This window comes from Eleutherodactylus coqui, chromosome 1 (genome assembly GCF_035609145.1).
Source record: "Eleutherodactylus coqui strain aEleCoq1 chromosome 1, aEleCoq1.hap1, whole genome shotgun sequence".
NCBI classification, from domain to species: domain Eukaryota; kingdom Metazoa; phylum Chordata; class Amphibia; order Anura; family Eleutherodactylidae; genus Eleutherodactylus; species Eleutherodactylus coqui.
Genome location: NC_089837.1, coordinates 431,314,644 through 431,334,027, shown reverse-complemented (window position 1 = coordinate 431,334,027; position 19,384 = coordinate 431,314,644). Strand labels below are relative to the sequence as shown.

At 46.8% G+C, this 19,384-nt stretch overlaps 2 protein-coding genes across 4 annotated transcripts in view; one reads left to right on the top strand and one right to left on the bottom strand.

The window, feature by feature from the left end:
* Positions 1-2,812, bottom strand: part of GPALPP1 (GPALPP motifs containing 1) — a 33,041-nt gene extending 30,229 nt beyond the window's left edge. The window contains exon 1 of the mRNA XM_066581915.1: positions 2,552-2,812. Coding sequence (XP_066438012.1) covers positions 2,552-2,627 — 76 coding nt within the window. The 5' untranslated portion in view covers positions 2,628-2,812. The remainder of the gene's footprint in view (positions 1-2,551) is intronic.
* Positions 2,724-19,384, top strand: part of NUFIP1 (nuclear FMR1 interacting protein 1) — a 43,027-nt gene continuing 26,366 nt past the window's right edge. The window contains exons 1-5 of one of the 3 annotated variants that reach the window (XM_066581889.1): positions 2,724-3,254; positions 6,783-6,850; positions 8,157-8,261; positions 9,154-9,195; positions 10,139-10,215. In XM_066581889.1, the coding sequence (XP_066437986.1) occupies positions 3,023-3,254; positions 6,783-6,850; positions 8,157-8,261; positions 9,154-9,195; positions 10,139-10,215 (524 nt within the window). In that variant the 5' untranslated portion in view covers positions 2,724-3,022. Of the gene's footprint in view, positions 3,255-6,782; positions 6,851-8,156; positions 8,262-9,153; positions 9,217-10,138; positions 10,216-19,384 lie in introns of all 3 variants that reach the window. The other 2 variants (XM_066581881.1, XM_066581898.1) reach the window with 2 other exon arrangements.

Sequence of the window (19,384 nt, the reverse complement as noted above, 5' to 3'; positions counted from 1 at the left end):
TCCAATGGGGAAATCAGGACCTCTGTTCGTGTGATCAGTGGGGGGCTCAGCAATCAGACACTTGACACCCATCAACGCCCCTAGAAGGCTATGCAATATTAATCACACTAGTCAATCTGAAAATATAACAATTACCACTTTTACAAAAGACCTGTGTTTATTAATTATTATGTTACCGAAACTTTCTACTATGTAAACACAGATGCCCGATGGCTTATCTAAAAATACCTACCCGAGGTCAAACAGCTGGCGCTTCATTAGCTGCCAGTCTGTGTGATGCCCAAGGATAAATATCCAATTAAAGCAGATGGCCTTTGGGTAAAGCGCCATTGTGCGAGCGCTCCTTCTCTGCGGCAGCCGCTGTATACTGCAGGGACACGGCACATTCTGGCACAGATAATGCTGTGAGAATGTGACGGATCCGGCACAATGCCAAGGAACATCTGCGGGAATTGTCAGAGGACGCCCATCATCCATCCCCACGAGAGATCATGGAACTCCGATGCAAAGGATTTACACACAGCAGCCTCAATAAACCATGGGAAGCATCCGAGGGGAGAACGGGGTGATAGACGAACATTCCACAGGCACTCTCATCAAACGCCGGGAGCCAAGAACCTCCGCTCCTGCGTGTATAGGGGAAAAACTACAAATCTGGAACTTGCAGATTCTCAACCAAAATGGAACTTTAGAAAAATGAATGGTCTGCACAAGGCGCTTTTAATCAAATTCAGGCTTTCTTTTTAAATTCAAACAGAAAACGCTATTTGAAAAAAAATCTTACCCGGTCGCTGCAGTAGAATGATGCGGCTATTAGAATGATAGAAAATGCATGCGGAAGGAAAACCAAGACCAAGCCATCTGTCATGGAGGTGTTCTGTGCACTCATCTCTTATTACAACACTTTTGGGTCACATGTGGGTAATTAGAGATCTGTCATTGTTTCTTGCATGTTAAGGTCTCACTCACATGGGTGTGGAATGTACGCAGCTATTAGCAGCAAAGAAAAAAAAACGTGGTTCTACAGCAGCGGAAAATCAGCAAAACGGACAATTTTTCCGCGCTGAAGTCCCAAGACTGAAAATATGTGCTGGAGAGAGATGAAGGGAAGCCCTGGGGAGTCCCTTCACTTCTCTCTCTCCAGTGAAGGGAAGCCCCACTGTGGGGATAAAGGTAGTCCCCCGAAGCGGGGCTTCCCTTCATCCCTGCGGAGAAACAGTGCCTCCGGGTTTAGCGGCATGGCAGAGCTCACTCCCCCTCTCTTTTTTCCCCCAGCTCCCATAGAAGTCTATGGACACTCCTGTGTTTCGCACACCACAGATAGGTCAATCCCTATAGTTTCGTGCAGCAGGGCGCTTCAGTCGCTGAGGTCCTATCGTTTTAGGTGCAATTTTTTGGGCGACTAAGTTCCTTCATCTGAATGTTTCCATAAGAAACCATTGGTTCTAATGAGTTTTTTGCGCGTGTAAGTTAGCTGCACGAATTCCCTCGTGTGAACAAGCCCCAAGTGTTTGTAAATGAGGTCGGGATGCCTAGAAAGTATAGCAAGAAAAAGATCAGCTGTAATTACCAAATGGACTCTACAGACGCTGCTGTTGGAGAGGTCCGCAGAGGAACGCCCCCACATCTGCTGTGATTGACCACCAGAACAGCACTGGCCAGTCGGATCAGCATGTCCACTGCGGAATATTCCACGGCAAATTCTGTAGCATTTCCACACAAGAAACCGCATCAAAACCTGCACCATAAGTGCGCATTCAGAGCGTGAATTACCTGCATGTCTACAGCTGCTTCTTAGCAGATACAGCGCCCCCCTCACCTAAGAATACATAGCGTTGTTAGCGCGCATCAGCACAAGCCCCCCAGCGGCTTCCAGTGAGCGCTGAGCCGCTGGTCAGGTGATTCCGAGGTGAGCAGGAGCACTGTAGCTACATATCCGTAATATTGAAGGTAATGATAAATAAACCGTCCCCTCCAGCAGGCAGGAATGGTACAGCCTCTAGCTAATGCTGTGCTTCTGCAACATGGGATAGACAAGTGAAAATAAAAATTCACACAAGATGGTGCAGCATGCTCTCTTTTACTGCAGATGGGGTCGATTAAGATCTATGGATGCGTACAACCCGCAGTCCATACGAAATTAGCATTTGTGGGCCAGACCATCTCTGCTGCCTGGAGATCCTTCCATAACACTGTGACATGGATGACATCTTCTATGGTACCGCTCCACTCATCTGAGATCTGCCTTCAGCACGGGAAATTAAGGCAATTTCTCCAGCTCTGATGTCCGTAGGAACGGTAAGCGGGTGACACGTGTTACGGGATCTACCTCAGCAGTCTGTAGCTGTAGGTAAGTTGATCCGCTCGGAAGGGGTGACAGGTTCCCTTTAAATTGTGCCAGCAGTGACCATAAACTAGGGCTGCCCACCAATAGGAGCAGCAGTCAGCTGGCAGACCCTGTGCCAACCTCTACAGAGAGCATACAGGTCAGATTGCACTAGGTGCCGCCGCCACCTTCTGCTGTTTAGTAATATAATGCAAGTCTTTATACCTTCTCCCTCCTCCTCTTCATCGTTACCGCCGCTGAATCCCGGAGGTAGAGCTGGACCGATCAAATCCCGGGACATCTTGAACAGATGGGCAGCTTCTCTGCATGACGTCACTACTCCGCGCCATCACTTCCGCTCACAGTTGGAGACATAAGATGTATTAGAACGGTGAGCGAGGAGTCCTCCAGCGTGCTGAGCGGCTCACCGCTCTGATCCACGAACACTGCACGATGCTAATACGATAGATGAAGGCGAAGACATAGCGTAACTAGAAGACCACGTGACACATGCTGAGTGCTACGCCGCCATATTTGATGTGGGCTGCCCGACTTTTATCACACGTGCTGTATAGGATAACATATTTTTCTTGGCAGCAGCCGTACACCTGTATTGCATGGAGTATTGGGCGTCATGTACAGGGCGGTACGACCCCCACCCGCTGAGCTGCAGAGGGATTCCGGCCGTGACGTTATATGTCACCCGGAAGTGAGCGCCCCGTGCACGTTGTGATCATGGAGCAGCATGCAGCCTACCCGCCTCCTGTTCTCCGGCCGCCGGTGGTTTCTGCTTTCCTGGAACCTTCCTACCCGCCCGCCGGGCATCACGGGCTGTGGTCACCGGCGGCGCCGCCTGCACCCTGGTATGGAGGGTGGAATCAGTGGGCGCCGCAGCCTGGATATCATCAGCCGGCCCCTCAGCGCTACGGTGGGTGACAGAGGGCAGCGTGGTGCCCTTATAGTAAGAGAAGACACATAGGCACAGGGGTCGCGGGCTGTGCCGCTGCAGGTCATTGTGGAGTGTCCGTTACATGGACTGTATCAGCCTACCGTATATACAGAAGTAGAAGGGAAGAGGCCTGTCCCAGGGAGCTTGCAATCTACAGCTGGACAGATCTGCTGTAATGAGCTCCTCTGTGCTGTACGGTAGCATCAGGACATGTTCACACACTGCGGATTTTGGTGTGGCAGATCTGCAGATCTGATGCACAGTATACTTTTTGCATTAAGGCCTATCCACATTGGCACTTTCATATATGCCAGAAATGTGCATGGGAGAAAAGTGTAAAAAGCCTGTAATTTAGGCCTCCTGCAAACTGCAGAGCCAGATTCACATGTGGAATCCGCCCCTGAGAGCAGCGGTGTCCGTGCGTACCTGGATACTTTTCGTTTTCATCTGTACCGCGGATGATCTGCACTGCTCGCCGTCGGACATGCGCAGTACAGATTTTTTTTTTTTAAACTCCTGCGTCATCGCCTAGCGATGCTGCAGAATCCGCGGCCTTTCGGCAATGTCTACTGCAGAAGGGCTGAGGAAGAAAAAAAAAAAAAACCCGTTTCGGCGCGGGACAACCCCTTTAATTTTAATTATTTTTTTTTAATGTTCGGAGTAGGTGATTGTAAGTATTGTTGCATTAGAGTTAGGCCTCATGCACACGGCAGGTCCGGATTCCGCCTACAGAATCCCGCCCAGAATCTGGCCCTCCCCGTAGCGGGTGACCCTGCGTTCCTGTGTGTGCGGGCGGCCTTCTTCGCCGCCTTCTTCCGGCTTCTCTGTACTGCAGATGCTTTTCCCTCGGAATCCACGGCCCGTCTGGATGACAATTGCATACGGGCCACTGGTCGGACGGCTTCCATTAACTTCAATGACCTTGCGTACTTACAGCCTGACGTACTGAGACATTGTCACATTGGGCCTGGACGCAGTGTGAGGAGGGAGAGCTGTCTTCCATAGGACTGCTTCTTCTCTTCGCAGCGGCTGGGGACAGTGGAGGCAGAGATAATGGCATAATAAACCAGCTGGGGAAATATGTATATAATTTAATAAAATATAAGGCAGCCATTTGTTAATGAGCTATAATATGTAACATACTGTGCCTGCACTACAGATGACAGTACAGGCGCAGTGAAGGGAGTTTCATACCGGCTAGTTAAGGACTGATTTTCCTAGTAACACCGGACCACGAGGACAGTTAGAATTTGTGCCTGAAAAGGGGGCAGTGTTGGCCTCAAAACAGATGCAGATCTGATGTTTAAGTCAAACCCCTATATGTCACTTCTTGTTTATTGGCTAAAAAAATATATATAATATATATATTGCAACATTCTTTCCTGAAATGTTCTGTTTCCAACAACAATAGAACCCTTAGGCCTCCTTCCCACGAACGGATTTCCGCCGCGTAATTCGCGGCGAAAATCCGCTGCGTTGCCCGCAGCTATTAGGTTCTATTGAACCTAATACCTCATGGCACACAGTGCGGAATTCCATCGCGGAATTCCGCACCGTGAAATCTCCCGTCCTCACCCGCGGCATGCTCTATTTGCCGCGGGTGTACGCACAGACGGCTTCCATTGCAGTCAATGGAAGGCGTCCGTTCACGCTATCTCCCGCTGTAGCACAGCGGAAGATGGCGTGAAAACGCTTCCCCGCCTACCGCCGCCTCGTCACATGACGCGGGTGTACGCACAGACGGCTTCCATTGCAGTCACATGAGGCGGCCGGGCGTGTCACATGACGCGGTGGGCGTGTCATGTGACACGGCAGCAGTGGGCGGGGAAGCGTCATGCGGGACCCAGAGCGCCGGATCCGCTGGTAAGTATGGGGTCTCTGGGGGGGCGCCGTGACGAGCTTCACGGCCGTGTGCAGCCGGCCTTAGGCTGGGTTCACACGGGGCGTAATTGCCGCAGAATTTCTGTGCAGACTTTCTGCACGGAAATTCCTTCCACGACTCTATCCTGGGATTAGCCAGCAAAGTGGACGAGATTTGCAAAAATCTCGTCCACACGTTGTGGCCAAGCTGTGCTGAAATTGACATGCCGCACGGAATTCAAAGACGCGGAATGTCAATTCTTTCCCCGTTTCTATAGTGGCCTCTCTATGTGGAGAGGTGGCCGCAGTGGAATGCAGGCAGCGAAGGCTGCAGGTTTTGAAGCTGCATTTTTCCCGCGGAAATCTCAGTGTGGTCATTCCGCGGGATTTCAGTCCTGTGTGACCCCGGCCTGACAAGCGCGGAGATCTCTCCATTTTCCACATTTAATTCTTACAATTGAATGGCAGCATTCCTTCAAATCAATGTCCGACTTTTCAAAAAGTCTGTAAACCACTGATTGGGAATAGAAAGCCATGCTTGTAGAGCGACATGCTATGCCTCACATAGGCACTGGGTGGCAGTATACAATATACCTGCAGACTATGAGCCATCATATACGGTCAGTGAATAGGGTGCTGGTACTGGAGTTGATGGATACTGGAGCAATGACAGCAGTTACATATTACACTGCAGGCAGGAACATTCTACTGTCCTTTTATTGTGTAGCCCGAACATTATTTAGTATTTTTAAACTGAGAAGGCATCGCTTCCTATTAGGCCGCTTTTACATGTGCGTCGGGGGTTCCGTTTTCCTGCTGTGTTAGGGGAGCCCCCTGGCTGATGGAACTGAACTGACCCCATTGACTATAACAGGGGCGGTCTGGTTTCCACCCAGCAGTCCGGCATTTTACCGCAAGAAAATGTGCCGCATGCAATGCTATTTCTTCTTGTATTTTGTATCAGATCTGCAATGGAATCTATCGCAGATGTGAAGCTGCCTTATTTACAGGATTTGATTTTTTTATTTATTTTTTTTTGGGGGGGGGGGGGGGGGGGTTCTGCAGGTTGTTCAAATGGCATTTAGCAAGTTCACCTTGTTTTTATGTCTTAGGGAATTGCAGGGGCATCAGCCCCCTGACTCCCCTCCTGTAGAATTGCTCCCGTACTGGAGATTCAAGGCTCCGCTGTCACAATGGCGTTTCCCTTCTGCCCCTCCTCCCAGTGCCTGGCATTGACTGATAGTATGCTCAGCCTTCACTCATACGGTGCATGCTACTATTCCAAATAGTGTACCTGTTTTCTGGTATACCTCTATTAGTACATGTAATCTAGTATATTAATGGGATATCCATCAATCTTTGCTCTGTAATGTATGTTGTACGTTAGACGCTTGTGTCTCTGTTGGCGATATAACTGTAGTATCTGAGACATCTGCGGATTAAAATGGCAATCAGTTTAGCTCAATAAGTCTAATGAGAAAGGTCACGCCGCTCGCAACACTTCTATCCAAGGTTCCTTTTGTAATGGGAAAAGGTTCTTGTTACTATAGAAACCGGCGAGCGGAGCCCATGAAGAATCCATTGTTGCCATTAGACATCTAATATATTCCCATTTCTTACTTCCTGTTTCTGTCTTGTGCTTTACAGGCGGGCCGAGGCATTATGGTCAACATACGCAGCAAGGAAATGGTTGTCATGGAAACAAAGAATACAAAGTATAGTATACTTCGTCATCCTGTATTTCAGCATGTTATCTTTATATAATTGCTCTCCTACCACAAGTAATTAGACACCGGAGCAAGAAGAAATAGTATTTATTTACATATGTCAGTAGTTAGTGGGCCCTAATGATATCGGATGCTCTCCATGGCATACTTTATATTCAAGTCTGCTACACTTCAGGTGGTATTTCCCTCCATCCATCCTGCAAAGTTCTGGCAATGAAGGACGCTGCTCCTTGCACCATTGTAGATGGTAGGATGTACTGCGCTTCGTGATGGATGGCTTGTGTGCAGTGCCAAAACCCATATATAGTTCCCGTCACAAGTTTTGGCTGACCCCTCCAAGAGTCTGCATCTTATGTAGCATGGTTTAAGACACATGACATGCTAATAAGACACGATCCATTCTACTGATAGGGGTGTCCAGATACTTTTGCTAGGATAGTGTACATTAGGGCTGCAACACTCCTATTACAGGATGACAGTATAAGAAATGTAGTATTGGTCTAGGGCCACATGGTGACATTGGTCACATGACATGAAAATTGCAGTGTTGAATTGAGATATGGCATCTAGTGGTTGTCAATAGGGTTAGTGTGCGGCCTATCGCGACACTCCCAAATAAATCAAAGGCTGTTGGAATCTTGGTCATCAGTCACTTTTTACTTTGCCACCATAGACTGCAATGCTAGTCGCCTGTGACTTGTCTACCATTTACATGTGTTTTTTTTTTTTTTTTTTCTTTTAATATCTAAATTGCAACTCTAAAACAGTTGCGACTTGTTGGAGGCTTGATATCATACAAGCAAAGTCAGTGTAGCGGTATTCTGGTGGATTAGTAAGTTGTGCACCATACTAGGAGACTAAATAGAGTTTTGTGATTTACTCATTGGCTACATTTACCTACTTGTACGGCAGAAGTGCGTGGGGTTTATATATGGATCAGCCTAGAGAGACCCTGCAGCACAAAAATGGAATCTGTCACGTCCCAACAGCACTATAAACTAAGTTATGGTCTGTTGGGGACGTGGCAGGGAGGCGGGTGATGCATTTTTTTCAATAAGCTTTTTTGCTAGTTACCACAAGTTTGTTGAAAAGTTAGTGCTAATTTAAGTTCGCAAATATCCTTAAACTCTGGATGTGTCTTTCTTAATATACAATGTTTTTCTTAAGTTAAAGGAGCATTTCAGTTACAGGGGTGGAGCTTCACCCAACCAGCACTTGAAAAAGTGTTCTGTAACCGGAATACCCCTTTAAGTTAAACTGTTATCATAGTTTGATGTATATTTTCTGCTATTAGAAAAAGAAGAGAAAAGAACCTGATTATTCGCATTACTGCGACACCTGTGATCGGGGTTTTAAGAACATTGAAAAGTATGAGGAACATGTTTCACAACACGTCAAGGTATGATCGGGACGTCTAAGGGGATGTTTTTATGAGCGTTGATTGGTAAACCACAGAGTCATTACTGACTCCTTGGGTGACGTCACATTGTGGTGTTTTCTTGGCAGACTTTTTTAGCAGGGTGGTTTGCCATTGCCATTGCCATAGCAAGCTGGGTACTCATTTTATCGACCATGGAAGGCTGAGTCAACCTTGAGCCGGCTACCTGAACCAGGCGGCGATTGAACCTGCAACCTTCAAGTCATGAGCGAGAGCTTAGGACTGCATTTCTGCTGCCCTAACATTCTGCATCACACATATGGCAGCCTGACCTAGCAGCTGTCCATTCTGGTTTATATGCTTTTTATGAGCTTAGCTTATCTAACCTACTCATAATTACATTTTTGGAGAATTTCTTCTTAGCATTTACACCAACTAAAAGGTTTTTTTCATGGTTGAAGACCCAGATGACAAACGTGTCCGTCCGTCGTTCACTTATGTACTGAGCTGATTTCAGTAGCATGGCTTGGTATTGCTGGCCATGTTCCTATTGAAATGAACTGTTACAATTGGAACAGAGCTGTCGGCTTAATGCATGAGCACATCAACCCGAAGAACAGCCGATCAGATGGGTCCCTGGTGATGACCCCCCACCAATCTACCATTGAGTACCTATTCCGATCATAGCCTCCCAATAGTCTACAACTGGAAAACCGTTTTAATGCCAAATGGTTTGTACTAGCGTGCATTAAACTCATTAGCACTGGGTGGTGTTTTTTCTTTAGTTTCAAAAAGGTTTTTACTAAATAAGTAAAATAGAAACCTGTAGCATATCATATGGGTTTCCCCCAACATAATGGAAGCCGTGTTGTATGCGTATGTCAGTGTTACACAAGCATGTTTTCTTTTACAGTGCCAAGAAGCAGACTGCAACTTCAGAGCCCATGAGAAGCTGGTACAATTTCACTGGAGAAATGTAAGTTATGCCAGAAGTAGATTTATCTGCACGGGCACGCCGCCTTTTGTCTAAACTTGATATATTTCTATAGTGAATGCTATCGGGGGGGGGGGACACACTTATCAAGTATTGTGCAAAATACTGCACAAAGCCTCCTTGCTCATGACTTTTTTTCCCTACTTTTTAACAGATAAGCTACTCTACAAGCCTTTCTAAAAAAAAAAAAGTTTTTTTGTTTTTTCTTTTTTAAATACGTTTTTTTGTTTTTTTTCCTTTTGGCTGTTCGGGACTATGGGGGTGGCCATCTTGCCTTTGCTGCAGAGAGATGCTTTACAGCAGCTTTCTTTTTGAGATGTGCTTTACAGTGGCCTGATGGGCCATTCACACAATGGACAGGAGCTGAGCCATTGGCTTGTATGGGAGACAGAGCTTAGTGGCAAGTGTAAAAACTGCAGGATTGTAGGATTTCTTGTAAACATAGTGTTATTGAAAATGTAAAACAAAAATCACCAAAAATTCTTATAAAGTTGTTAAACATTTTTACTACAGGTTACTTTATGATGACACAGATAGGAGAGGCAGCAGCACATTTGCACTACCTTTATTTTCATGGGAATTATTGAAAGATCCGGGAACTGTTGTTTACCTGCAAGTTCTTGCAGACATTAACAAACCTCTGAAAACTGGTGATTTGCAATTGAACCGCATAACACTGTGCTTTCAGCCTAATGGCAGATGCTACATGAGGCCTTTTTGATCTAACCGCTCCCCCTTTGTAAACTGCTGGTCTGAGTAGCAGAACCTCTTCTGGTTCGTTGTGTGGTACAAGTGCATTCGGAGAACTTTATGCATGTGGCCCTTTCTAGTTATCAGCAGGTTAGTAAGCAGCGTTTTGTCTGGGACAACATAAAGGCACTCATTTTATACTTGTATACCCTAGATGCATGGACCTGGTTCCAAGAGAATTAAACTGGACACACCCGACGAAATCAAGAAATGGAGAGAAGAGAGACGGAAGTATGTGCTTATACTATTGTTCATTCTTTTTACTACATAGCGAAGACCTGGGGGTACTAGTTGACTGTAGACTTAACTGGAGTAATCAATGCCAGTCAGCTGCTGCAAAAGCAAATAAAGTTTTGGGCTGCTTTAAAAGGGGCATAGGGGCGAGGGACGAGAACATTATTCTTCCACAATATAAGGCACTTGTCAGGCCCCACATGGAATACTGTGTACAGCTATGGACACCGATGCTCAGGAAAGATGTTGCAGTGCTTGAGGAGGTCCAAAGAAGGGCAACTAAATTAATAAACAGAATGACGGTACTGGAATACCCAGAGAGGCTATCAAAATTGGGATTCTTTGCCCTGGAAAAAAGATGGTTAAGGGGTGATCAAAAACATGTATAAATACATTAGGGGACAATACAAGGATCTCTCCCATGACCTGTTTATACCCAGTAACAAAAGGGCATCCTCTACAGTTAGAGGAAAGAAGGTTCCATCACCAACATAGAAAGGGGTTCAAAACGTTGATCCAGGGATTATTCTGACTCCCATTATGGAGTCGGGAAGGAATTATTTCCCCCACATGGGCTAAATTGGTTTCTGTCTCCTTTGGGGTTTTTTGCCTTCCTCTGGATCAACAAGGAAGGGGGGCAGGGATGGCGTAGAAACAGGCTAAACTAGATGGCCATTGTCTCCTTTCGGCCTAACATGCTGTGTTATCATGTAAATAATATAATCATAGAATGGTAGCGTTGGAAGGGACATCCAGGGTCATGAGGTCCAACCCCCTGCTCAGGGAAGGGTTCAATAAATCATCCCAAACAGATATTTCTCCAGCCACTGTTTGAACACTCCCATTGAAGGAGAACTCTCCACCTCCCATGGTGATCTGTTCCACTCGCTGAGCACCCTCACTCTCAGAAAGCTTTTTTTTTTTTTCTCTCGAATATCTAATCTTTATCTCCTCCCTTGCAGTTTCATCCCATTGCTTCCAGACTTTCTTGTGCAAATGAGAATAGGGCTGATCCCTCTGCACTGTGACAGCCCTTCAGATATTTGTAGACAGCTATTAAGTCTCCTCTCAGCCTTCTTTTTTGCAAGCTAAACATTCTCGGATCCTTTAACCGTTCCTCATAGGACTTGATTTGCTGACCGCTCACCATCTTGGTAACTCTTCTCTGAACTTGCTCCAGTTTGTCTGTCTTTTTTTAAAGTGGGTGCCCAGAACTGGGCTGAATATTCCAAATGAGGTCTGACTATGGAAGAATAGAGGGGGATAATGACCTCATGTGATCTAGACTCTATGCTTCTCTTAATACATCGCAGAATTGTGTTTGCCTTTTCGGCTGCTGCATCACATTGTCGACTCATGTTCAGTCTATGATCTATTAGTATACCCAAGTCTTTTTCACATGTGCTACTATTTAGCCCAATGCCTCCCATTCTGTGTGTGCTTTTTTCATTTTTCTTGCCCAGATGTAGGACTTTGCATTTCTCCTTGTTAAATACCATTCTGTTAGTTGCTGCCCACTGTTCAAGCTTTTCTAGATATTTTTGAACACTCTCTCTTCCCTAGTGTTAGCCATCACAGGTGTAAGATCCACACAGAATTGCCTGTAAAGTTGTCAGTAGTTTGATTATTGTATACGTAACTAAAGTGCGACTAATGACGACCTGTCTGTGCTTGAGTGAGTGGGTTTGTGAGTGACTTACATGCTCCGTCCCTGATCACATGATGTTGACATCACAGGTCCTGTACGCACACAGCTGCTGTCCGGTTAGGTGTTGGTTGGTATTCCATAGCAACTGAGGCTGCAGGGGGTTTGTAGTCCGCTCATATTGTGCACAAGGATGCAGGACCTTTGACGTCACCATCATGTGTTCAGGGAGCGGAGCATGATGGTGACGTCATCACAGGTCCTTTATCTCCAGTGCTGTGCTGCTTCTGATCCCTGTTGCATGGGATGAACAATGTATGTAGCGGTGCTGTGTTTGACGTGCTTGCAGCACAGCTGTGTGGCACATTGCGCCACCAGAAACACTGGTGCTATAATTTCCTAGTAATTATTAGTACCCATATAAATGCATCACACTTTTGTGTTTTAAGGGGTTTTCTAAGACTTTAGTATGGATTTCCAATGGTAGTGGCTGTGCCTGATTTTGCAGCTCATTTGAATGCCGCTGAACTGCAGTGTGCCTGGTAAACAACAAGGCAGCAGCGACACCTGATGGCATCTTCTTATTCTTTTTTTTTTTTTTAAATCAGTATTTATTGAAATTTTTCATATAAACATACATACAAACACAGAATGGGTCTGAGCACGGTATCCATCCGGCTCGTCAAAACATAATATATGCTCTTAGTGAAGCAAATAAAAGCTTGAGCTAGCACGCAATCCCAATGCGGGAATTAACTTAAACGACCCTCCAGGGCACAAGAAAACATTTTCAAAAGGAGAGATAAGCAAAGACGTAGACCCCTTATACATAAGAGAAAAGGGGGAAACAAACGGGGGCAGGGGCTAGGGGGGGGGCAAGGAAGGGGTGGGAGTAGGGAGAGGGGGGGGGAGGGGTTGGGTTGGGTTAAGAAGCTGAGTCTGCTCCATGGGGTTTAACATAGAGCGTATCAGAGAAAAGGCGGTCAGCGGATGAATTCCAGAAAGGAGAAGCCTCTAAGAGGGGGGGTGACGGCGGGGGGAGTTGGGATTACGTGGAGGCCCAAAGTACTTACATTGTACAGGGTCAGTGCAAGGATCTCAGGTTGTCGTCTGCTCCACGTTGGCTCCAGGACGGACGTACCCCACTGCTCGCCAGGGGGCCCATGTCTCAATAAATTTATCATGGGTCCCATTCGCCCAGCTTGAAAGCTCCTCTAGGTTAGCGAGGAGGTTAACTTTATCCCTCCAAGTCGACAGTGGGAGGCTCTTTTTGTTTCCAAAGCATGGGAATTCGGGCCTTGGCAGTGTCCAATAGCAGAGCGATCAATTTGTGTTTGATGGGGTGAAAGGTAGAGGTCGGTCTCCACAGGAGAACCACCCCAGGGGAGAGCGACAGACCAGGTGAAAGCTTTTTCAGAATCTCGCCCACGTCTCTCCAAAAGGGAGTTATACGGGGACATTCCCACCATATATGTAGATATGAACCAGTATCCATCTCGCATCTCCAGCAACTGTCTAATGTAGCTAGTTTGTGGTCATAAAGCCATTGTGGGGTTCTATACCACCTTGCTAGAAGTTTGTAATGTGATTCCTGAGAGGTGACGCAAGGAGAGAGGCCAAACGCAGTCTTTAATATGAGCTTAGTCTCACAAGATGATAATGCTATATGAAGTTCTCTCTCCCACGAGGTGAGGAAGGCAGGCTTGGCAGGCTTTGAGGGGGAAATAAAATGTTTGTGGATGTAAGATATTTTTCTAGAATTGGGGGAAAGCCCCTCAATTACCGATTCAAATGGGGTGAGTGGTCTGGGGGTTTTGTGTGATTTCAGAAAGTCATTTAGGACTTAGGGCAGAGACGAGGAACGAGAACGTGCGACCCGGGAGAAGGTCCTCTAGGGAGGAAAGGGGGGGCCGCATTTGCTAGGGACAAAGCATCTTGAAAGTTTTTATCGTCTAGGGTCTTCCAGACTCCCGCGGAGCAAGAGTCTATCGATAGGTCCATGAATCTATGTAATGCTGACAGGGGTGCAAATGGGGAAGGGCCAGGGGCGAGAGTCTTCCCTAGCGTTGCCCAGGTTTCTATTGCACCTCTTAAAAGGGGGTTGCTTCTCTGTCTTCCCCTACCTCTCCCCCGCGGGAACCACATATCCTCAAAGAAGGTGGGACCGTAGGCTCCCTTAGCCAGGGACTGGATCATAGGGTCCTTAATCGGGTGGACCAGCTCTAACCAGTGGTTGAGCTGGGTAGCCAAATAAAGCTCCCAGAGGCATGGCAGGTCCACTCCACCTTCCAATCGCCTCTTGATGAGTAGACAGTGAGCAAGCCTGGGTCTCTTGCCCGACCATAGGTATCTGGAAAAAATTGTGCGTAGAGCCTTGAAAAAACTGGAGGGGATGTGGATCGGAAGAAGTCTTATTTTGTATAGGATAATAGGGATAATGTAAGATTTTAATATATTTTTTCTTCCTAGCCAAGATATGAACGGGAGATCATAGGAACGCAGTAATTTTTTAATTTTCGGCAATAGCGGGGGGAAGTTAGTCTGGTACAGGTCATCGGCTTTTTTTGTAAGCTTAATGCCCAGAAATTCCATGTTTGTGTCCGTCCAGGCAAGTGGGATCTATTTTTAATGGCCTTAAAGCGATTGAGAGGTATTGAAATATTTAAGGCTGTCGACTTGGCCAGGTTAATTTTAAAGTTGGAAAGGGTTCCAAAGTTCTCGAGAAGGGAGATGAGACGGGGGAGGCCAGATTCTGGATTTGTAATGAGGAATATAATATCGTCTGCATAGGCAGTGGCTGTGAGGGTCTCTCCCCCTACTCTTAGTCCTTGTATCAGGGGGTCTAGTCTGGTTTTTTTGAAGGAAGGGTTCAAGTGCCAGTATGAATAAAGTAGGGGATAGAGGGCACCCCTGCCTCGTGCTGTTATTTATATTAAATGCTGGGGAAAAGTGAGTTGTTAATTTTGAGTCGCGCGTGGGGCATCGCATATAGGGAAAATATTGCTGAAACAAATTCTGGCGGGATGTTAAACTGCCTCAGAGCTTGCTCCATGTACAGCCAATTGACTCGGTCAAACGCCTTTTCGGCGTCTGTGCCGACAAAGGCGAGAGGTATATTATGTGTTTGGGAGTATTTCGCTGCATGGAGGAGCCTGAGGCAAACGTCTCTGCCCTCCTTTCCCTTAACGAAGCCCGATTGTTCTGGGTTGATTAGTTTAGTGATGAATTTTTCGAGTCGTTTTGTCAGAATCTTGGCCCAGAGCTTCATATCGAAGTTAATGAGGGAAATAGGGTGATAGCTCCCGCAGGATTCGGGGTCCTTGTTTTCCTTAAAGACAAGAGCAATATGAGCTTCCTGCGCCTGTCTTGGGAGGGGAGTTCCCTGGAGGAGTGAGTTAAAGAGCTCAGTTAACTTTTGTATAAGGGTGGTTTTAAATGTTTTATAATATATAAGGGGGAAGCCGTCTGGGCCTGGGCTTTTGCCCGGAGGAGAAGTACTAATGAGATCTTCAATTTCCTGGGAGGTAATGGGAGTCAAAAGGGAGGCAGCCTCTTCCTCATCTAATTTAGGGAGGTCGAGTTCTTTGAGGAAAGAGTCAACCTGTTTCTTGAAGTTGATAGTAGCGTTGGGGGAGAGGGGATCGCGAAGATTGTAAAGGCGGGAGTAGAAACTTTGGAATTCCCTAGCGATTTCGGGTGTGGAGGAAACTCTATGGCCTTCTGCGGTTTTAATAGTTTTAATGAAATTTCTAGTTCGGGCCTCTTTAATAAGTGCAGACGTATATCTACTACCCTTGTTCCCCTGTGCATAGGTGACATGTCTGAGGTAAAGGTGTTTTTTGTTGTACTTGGATTCAAGTATGAGTTTGAGTTCCCTTCTAAGGGACGCCAATTCCTCAGAAGAGGTCTTACACAGGGAAAGTTTCACAACGCGTTCAAGTTTGGAGATTTGAGATAGTTTGTGGTCGATTTCTTTTTGCTGTTTTTTTCTTTGCTCTAGAACCAGCAGCAATCAAGAGACCTCTTGTAAAGGCCTTATCGGCCTCCCATATTACAGGGGGAGGGATATCGTCTGACTTATTTAGTTGAAAGAATTCTAGCCTTTCCTTAAGCTGCAGTCTTTCCTCTTCTGAGTCCAGAAGGGAGGGGTTGAGTCTCCAGCGCCATTCGCGAGGGAGGAGGTTCGGAAGGTGTAGGTCCAGATGGACCGGAGCGTGGTCCGAAATTACTATAGGGTCGATTGAGGCCTTTTCTACGTGTTGCAGGAGGGGGGAGGACACAAATACATAATCAAGGCGTTGGAAGGAGGAGTGGACCCGCGATAGGAAGGTGTAGTCCCTAGAAGTCGGGTTCAGAGATCTCCAGCTGTCTACCAGATCCAACTCTGAGAGGGAACGAATGAGTTTGCTCAGTTTCCTCTGGGATATGTGCGATTTCCCTACCGAGGAGTCTAGCAGGGGACAGAGAGTGAGATTTAGGTCGCCGCCGGGAATATTCAGGCCGTTAGCGAAGTGTTTAAGTGTCTCTAAGTGTTTAGTCAGCCAAGCTACCTGGTCGGTATTTGGAGTATATAAGTTTGCAAGGGTTATTTTGGTATTGTTAAGCAGTCCTCTCAGGAAGAGAACCCTACCTTCCTCATCCGAGTGGCGAGCCTCGCAAGTGAAATTGAGTGATTTGTGTAGCAAGGTGGAGACCCCTTTTGAGGCAGATGATGGGTGAGAGTTGTGGAAGGCGAGTGGATACTGCTTACCCGGTAGGGCCAGGCATCTGTCTCCCCTGAAGTGGGTCTCCTGCAGGAACACGACTCCGGACACGTATCTCTTTAACAGCAATGCTATGTGGTGCCTCTTAGCTGGGGAATTCAAGCCATTGACGTTAAGTGTGGTGACGCGAAGGAGGTCCTTCATGTTGCCAGGACAGAGCAGACGAGTATTTCTCCTGCTTGAAGGGAAGAAGAGAAAGAAGAGTTACCCGCTTGACAAACTGTCGTACAGAGCTTGATTTACCTCTACTTTAGCCAAAATGCGGACAGAGGCTAAAGGGAGTGGACTCGGAGAGCAGGAGGGGTGGTAAGGAAAAGAGAGGGGGGGGGGTTGGGGTATAGGGGTGGATGGGTAGTAGGAGTAGGAGACGGACAGACAAAAATTACAATCATGTGAACAGATAGTAAATTAGTGACACCCAGTCCAGGTGGGTGTGGACTAGGGTCTAAGTGGGAGCGAGTTGTCTGTGCTTTAAAATCAAAGGACAGACAACTATGAAATCAGCCTGGTCAGACAGGCGCTCACCGGGTCATTTAACATTGAATGAACAGATGTAACAGTCGCGGAAAGAGGAAACCTTCTTAAAGAAGAGAAAGGAAAAGGAGAGGGAGAGGGAGGAGACAAAAGTTAAATAATGCAACAGCAATGCACAAGTCAGCTGGGCTGATGAGTAGAGAGGACAATGCCTATCTTCTCTGGACCACTTGATGGGTACCGAGACCCCATAGGGCCTGGTCAAAGGGGTGAAAGCAGACAGACACGTTGCTTCGAACAGTCCTGAAAACTAGGTCCTTGAGGGCAGTCCAGCTGAGTGCAACATCAGACAAAGGAAAGAAGGTGCGCCTTCTTGCTCAGGTATCCTGAATGGTTGGAGGTTCCTTCATCTTCTTTCTTTTTCCTTTGGGGGACTTAGAATTACCAGCCACCTGCCATGCTTCAGGTGGAGAAAGCTTAGGCAGGCTTGGAAACTCAGGGAGAGGTAGCCAACAAGGCAATTCTATAGGGTCCATCTCCAGGTGCTCCCAGCAGCTGCTAAGATCCTCTGGGGAGCGGACAATGAGTCTGCGTCTTTTATAAAATATGCTGATGCCGAAGGGAAACAGCCAGGCATAACGTATGTCCCTCGCTCTTAGAGCCTCCAGGAGGGGGCGGAGGATGCTGCGTTTTGCTAGGGTGGCCGGGGAAAGGTCTTGGTAAATCTGAATAGGGGAATCCCCGTACCTAACACCTTTGCTGAGTCTTGCGGCTTTTAGTACAGCAGAAGTGTCCTGGAAAGACAGCAGTTTGCAGACTACATCCCGGGGAGGATCTGCAGGGGGAGGGGGGGGGGGTCTGAGAGCCCTGTGCACCCTTTCAATGGTTATTGAGGCTGCTCTGTCTGCACCAAGGAGCTGTACAAAAATTTCTGAGGTTACCTTGTGCAGAGACTCAGTGGCCCAGGTCTCAGGGAGTCCCTTGAATCGCAGATTGCATCTCCTGTTGCGGTTTTCCAGGTCCTCCTGGAGGATAAGTGCACGGTTCAGACAGTCATGATGTTCTTTTAGTATATTGGCACTGGCTAAAGCATGGGAGGTATAGGAGGCTGAGGCAGTCTCTAAATCTTCTACCCTGCGGCCCATCTGTTTGATATCTTCTTTTATTTCTGTGAGATCAGCCATGATAGGGTTAAGGGCATTAGATATTAACTCCCTCATAAAACCTCGGGACACACTCTGAGTCCTCCTCGTCCGAGGAAAGGTCCCCCTCCTTACTGTGAGCTGCAGCAGGTCCCTGAGCCGGTGCCATCTTGGAGGACAGATGTGGAGAGCGGGAGCCTCGCTCCTTCAGGTAGCGCTGCATGCCTGTCTGATTTTTGGATGATTTGGGGGTGCAGGGTTGTTCTCCTCCCTTGTCCCTCGCGATCCTTCTCATTTCCGCGGCTGTGGATGAAGCGGGGAGACCTCGGGGAGTGCTGTGCTGAGGGAGCTCCGGTCTCAAGCAGCCATGTTGCTCCGCGGCCAGGCTCCGCCCCCACCTGATGGCATCTTCAATCTCATCGGGAAGGTGCTGGTGGACTGATCCCCACTGATCCGATTTTTGCTGAGATATTCTAAGCATAGGCCATTAATATTAAAGCCCTGGGAAACCCCTTAGTACTTTGCGGTATTTAAAACTTTAATTCTCGAGTTCCTTCACTCCCTTGGATTCTCAGCAAATGGATAAAAGCAATTTATAGCAAACCACATGTGTTTTCTCCCTCAGAAAGAGTTTCTGTTAACTATCAATATGGTTGCCATGTTTAACCCCTTAATGATGCGGCCCTTTTTTTGTTTTTTATTCTCCATTTTCTTTTTTTCCTCCCCCTTTTAAAAAATCGTAACTCCATCGACGTAACTGTATGAGGGCTTGTTTTTTTGCAGGATGAGTTGTTTTATTTAATGTACTGTATAATGTATTGAAAAACTTTGAGTGAAGAAAAATTGACATAATTTTTAAAAATTATTTTCTGCTGCCATCTTCTGCTCGCAATAACTTTATTATTCCATCAACATAGTTGTGTTATATATATATAAAGCAGCAGGATGGAGAGCATTATACAGCAGTACTGAGCAGTGCAGTTGTGGAACAAGCGCCTTCAATAACAGGGTCTGTGCATTTCTCTGCCTCACAATGCAGCCGCTTCTCCCCTCTCTCCAGTCTTCTGTAAACTATATGTTACGCAATTCGTTTGGAGAAGGATTCTAGCTGGATTTCAGAGTATAGGGAGAGGAGAAGAAAT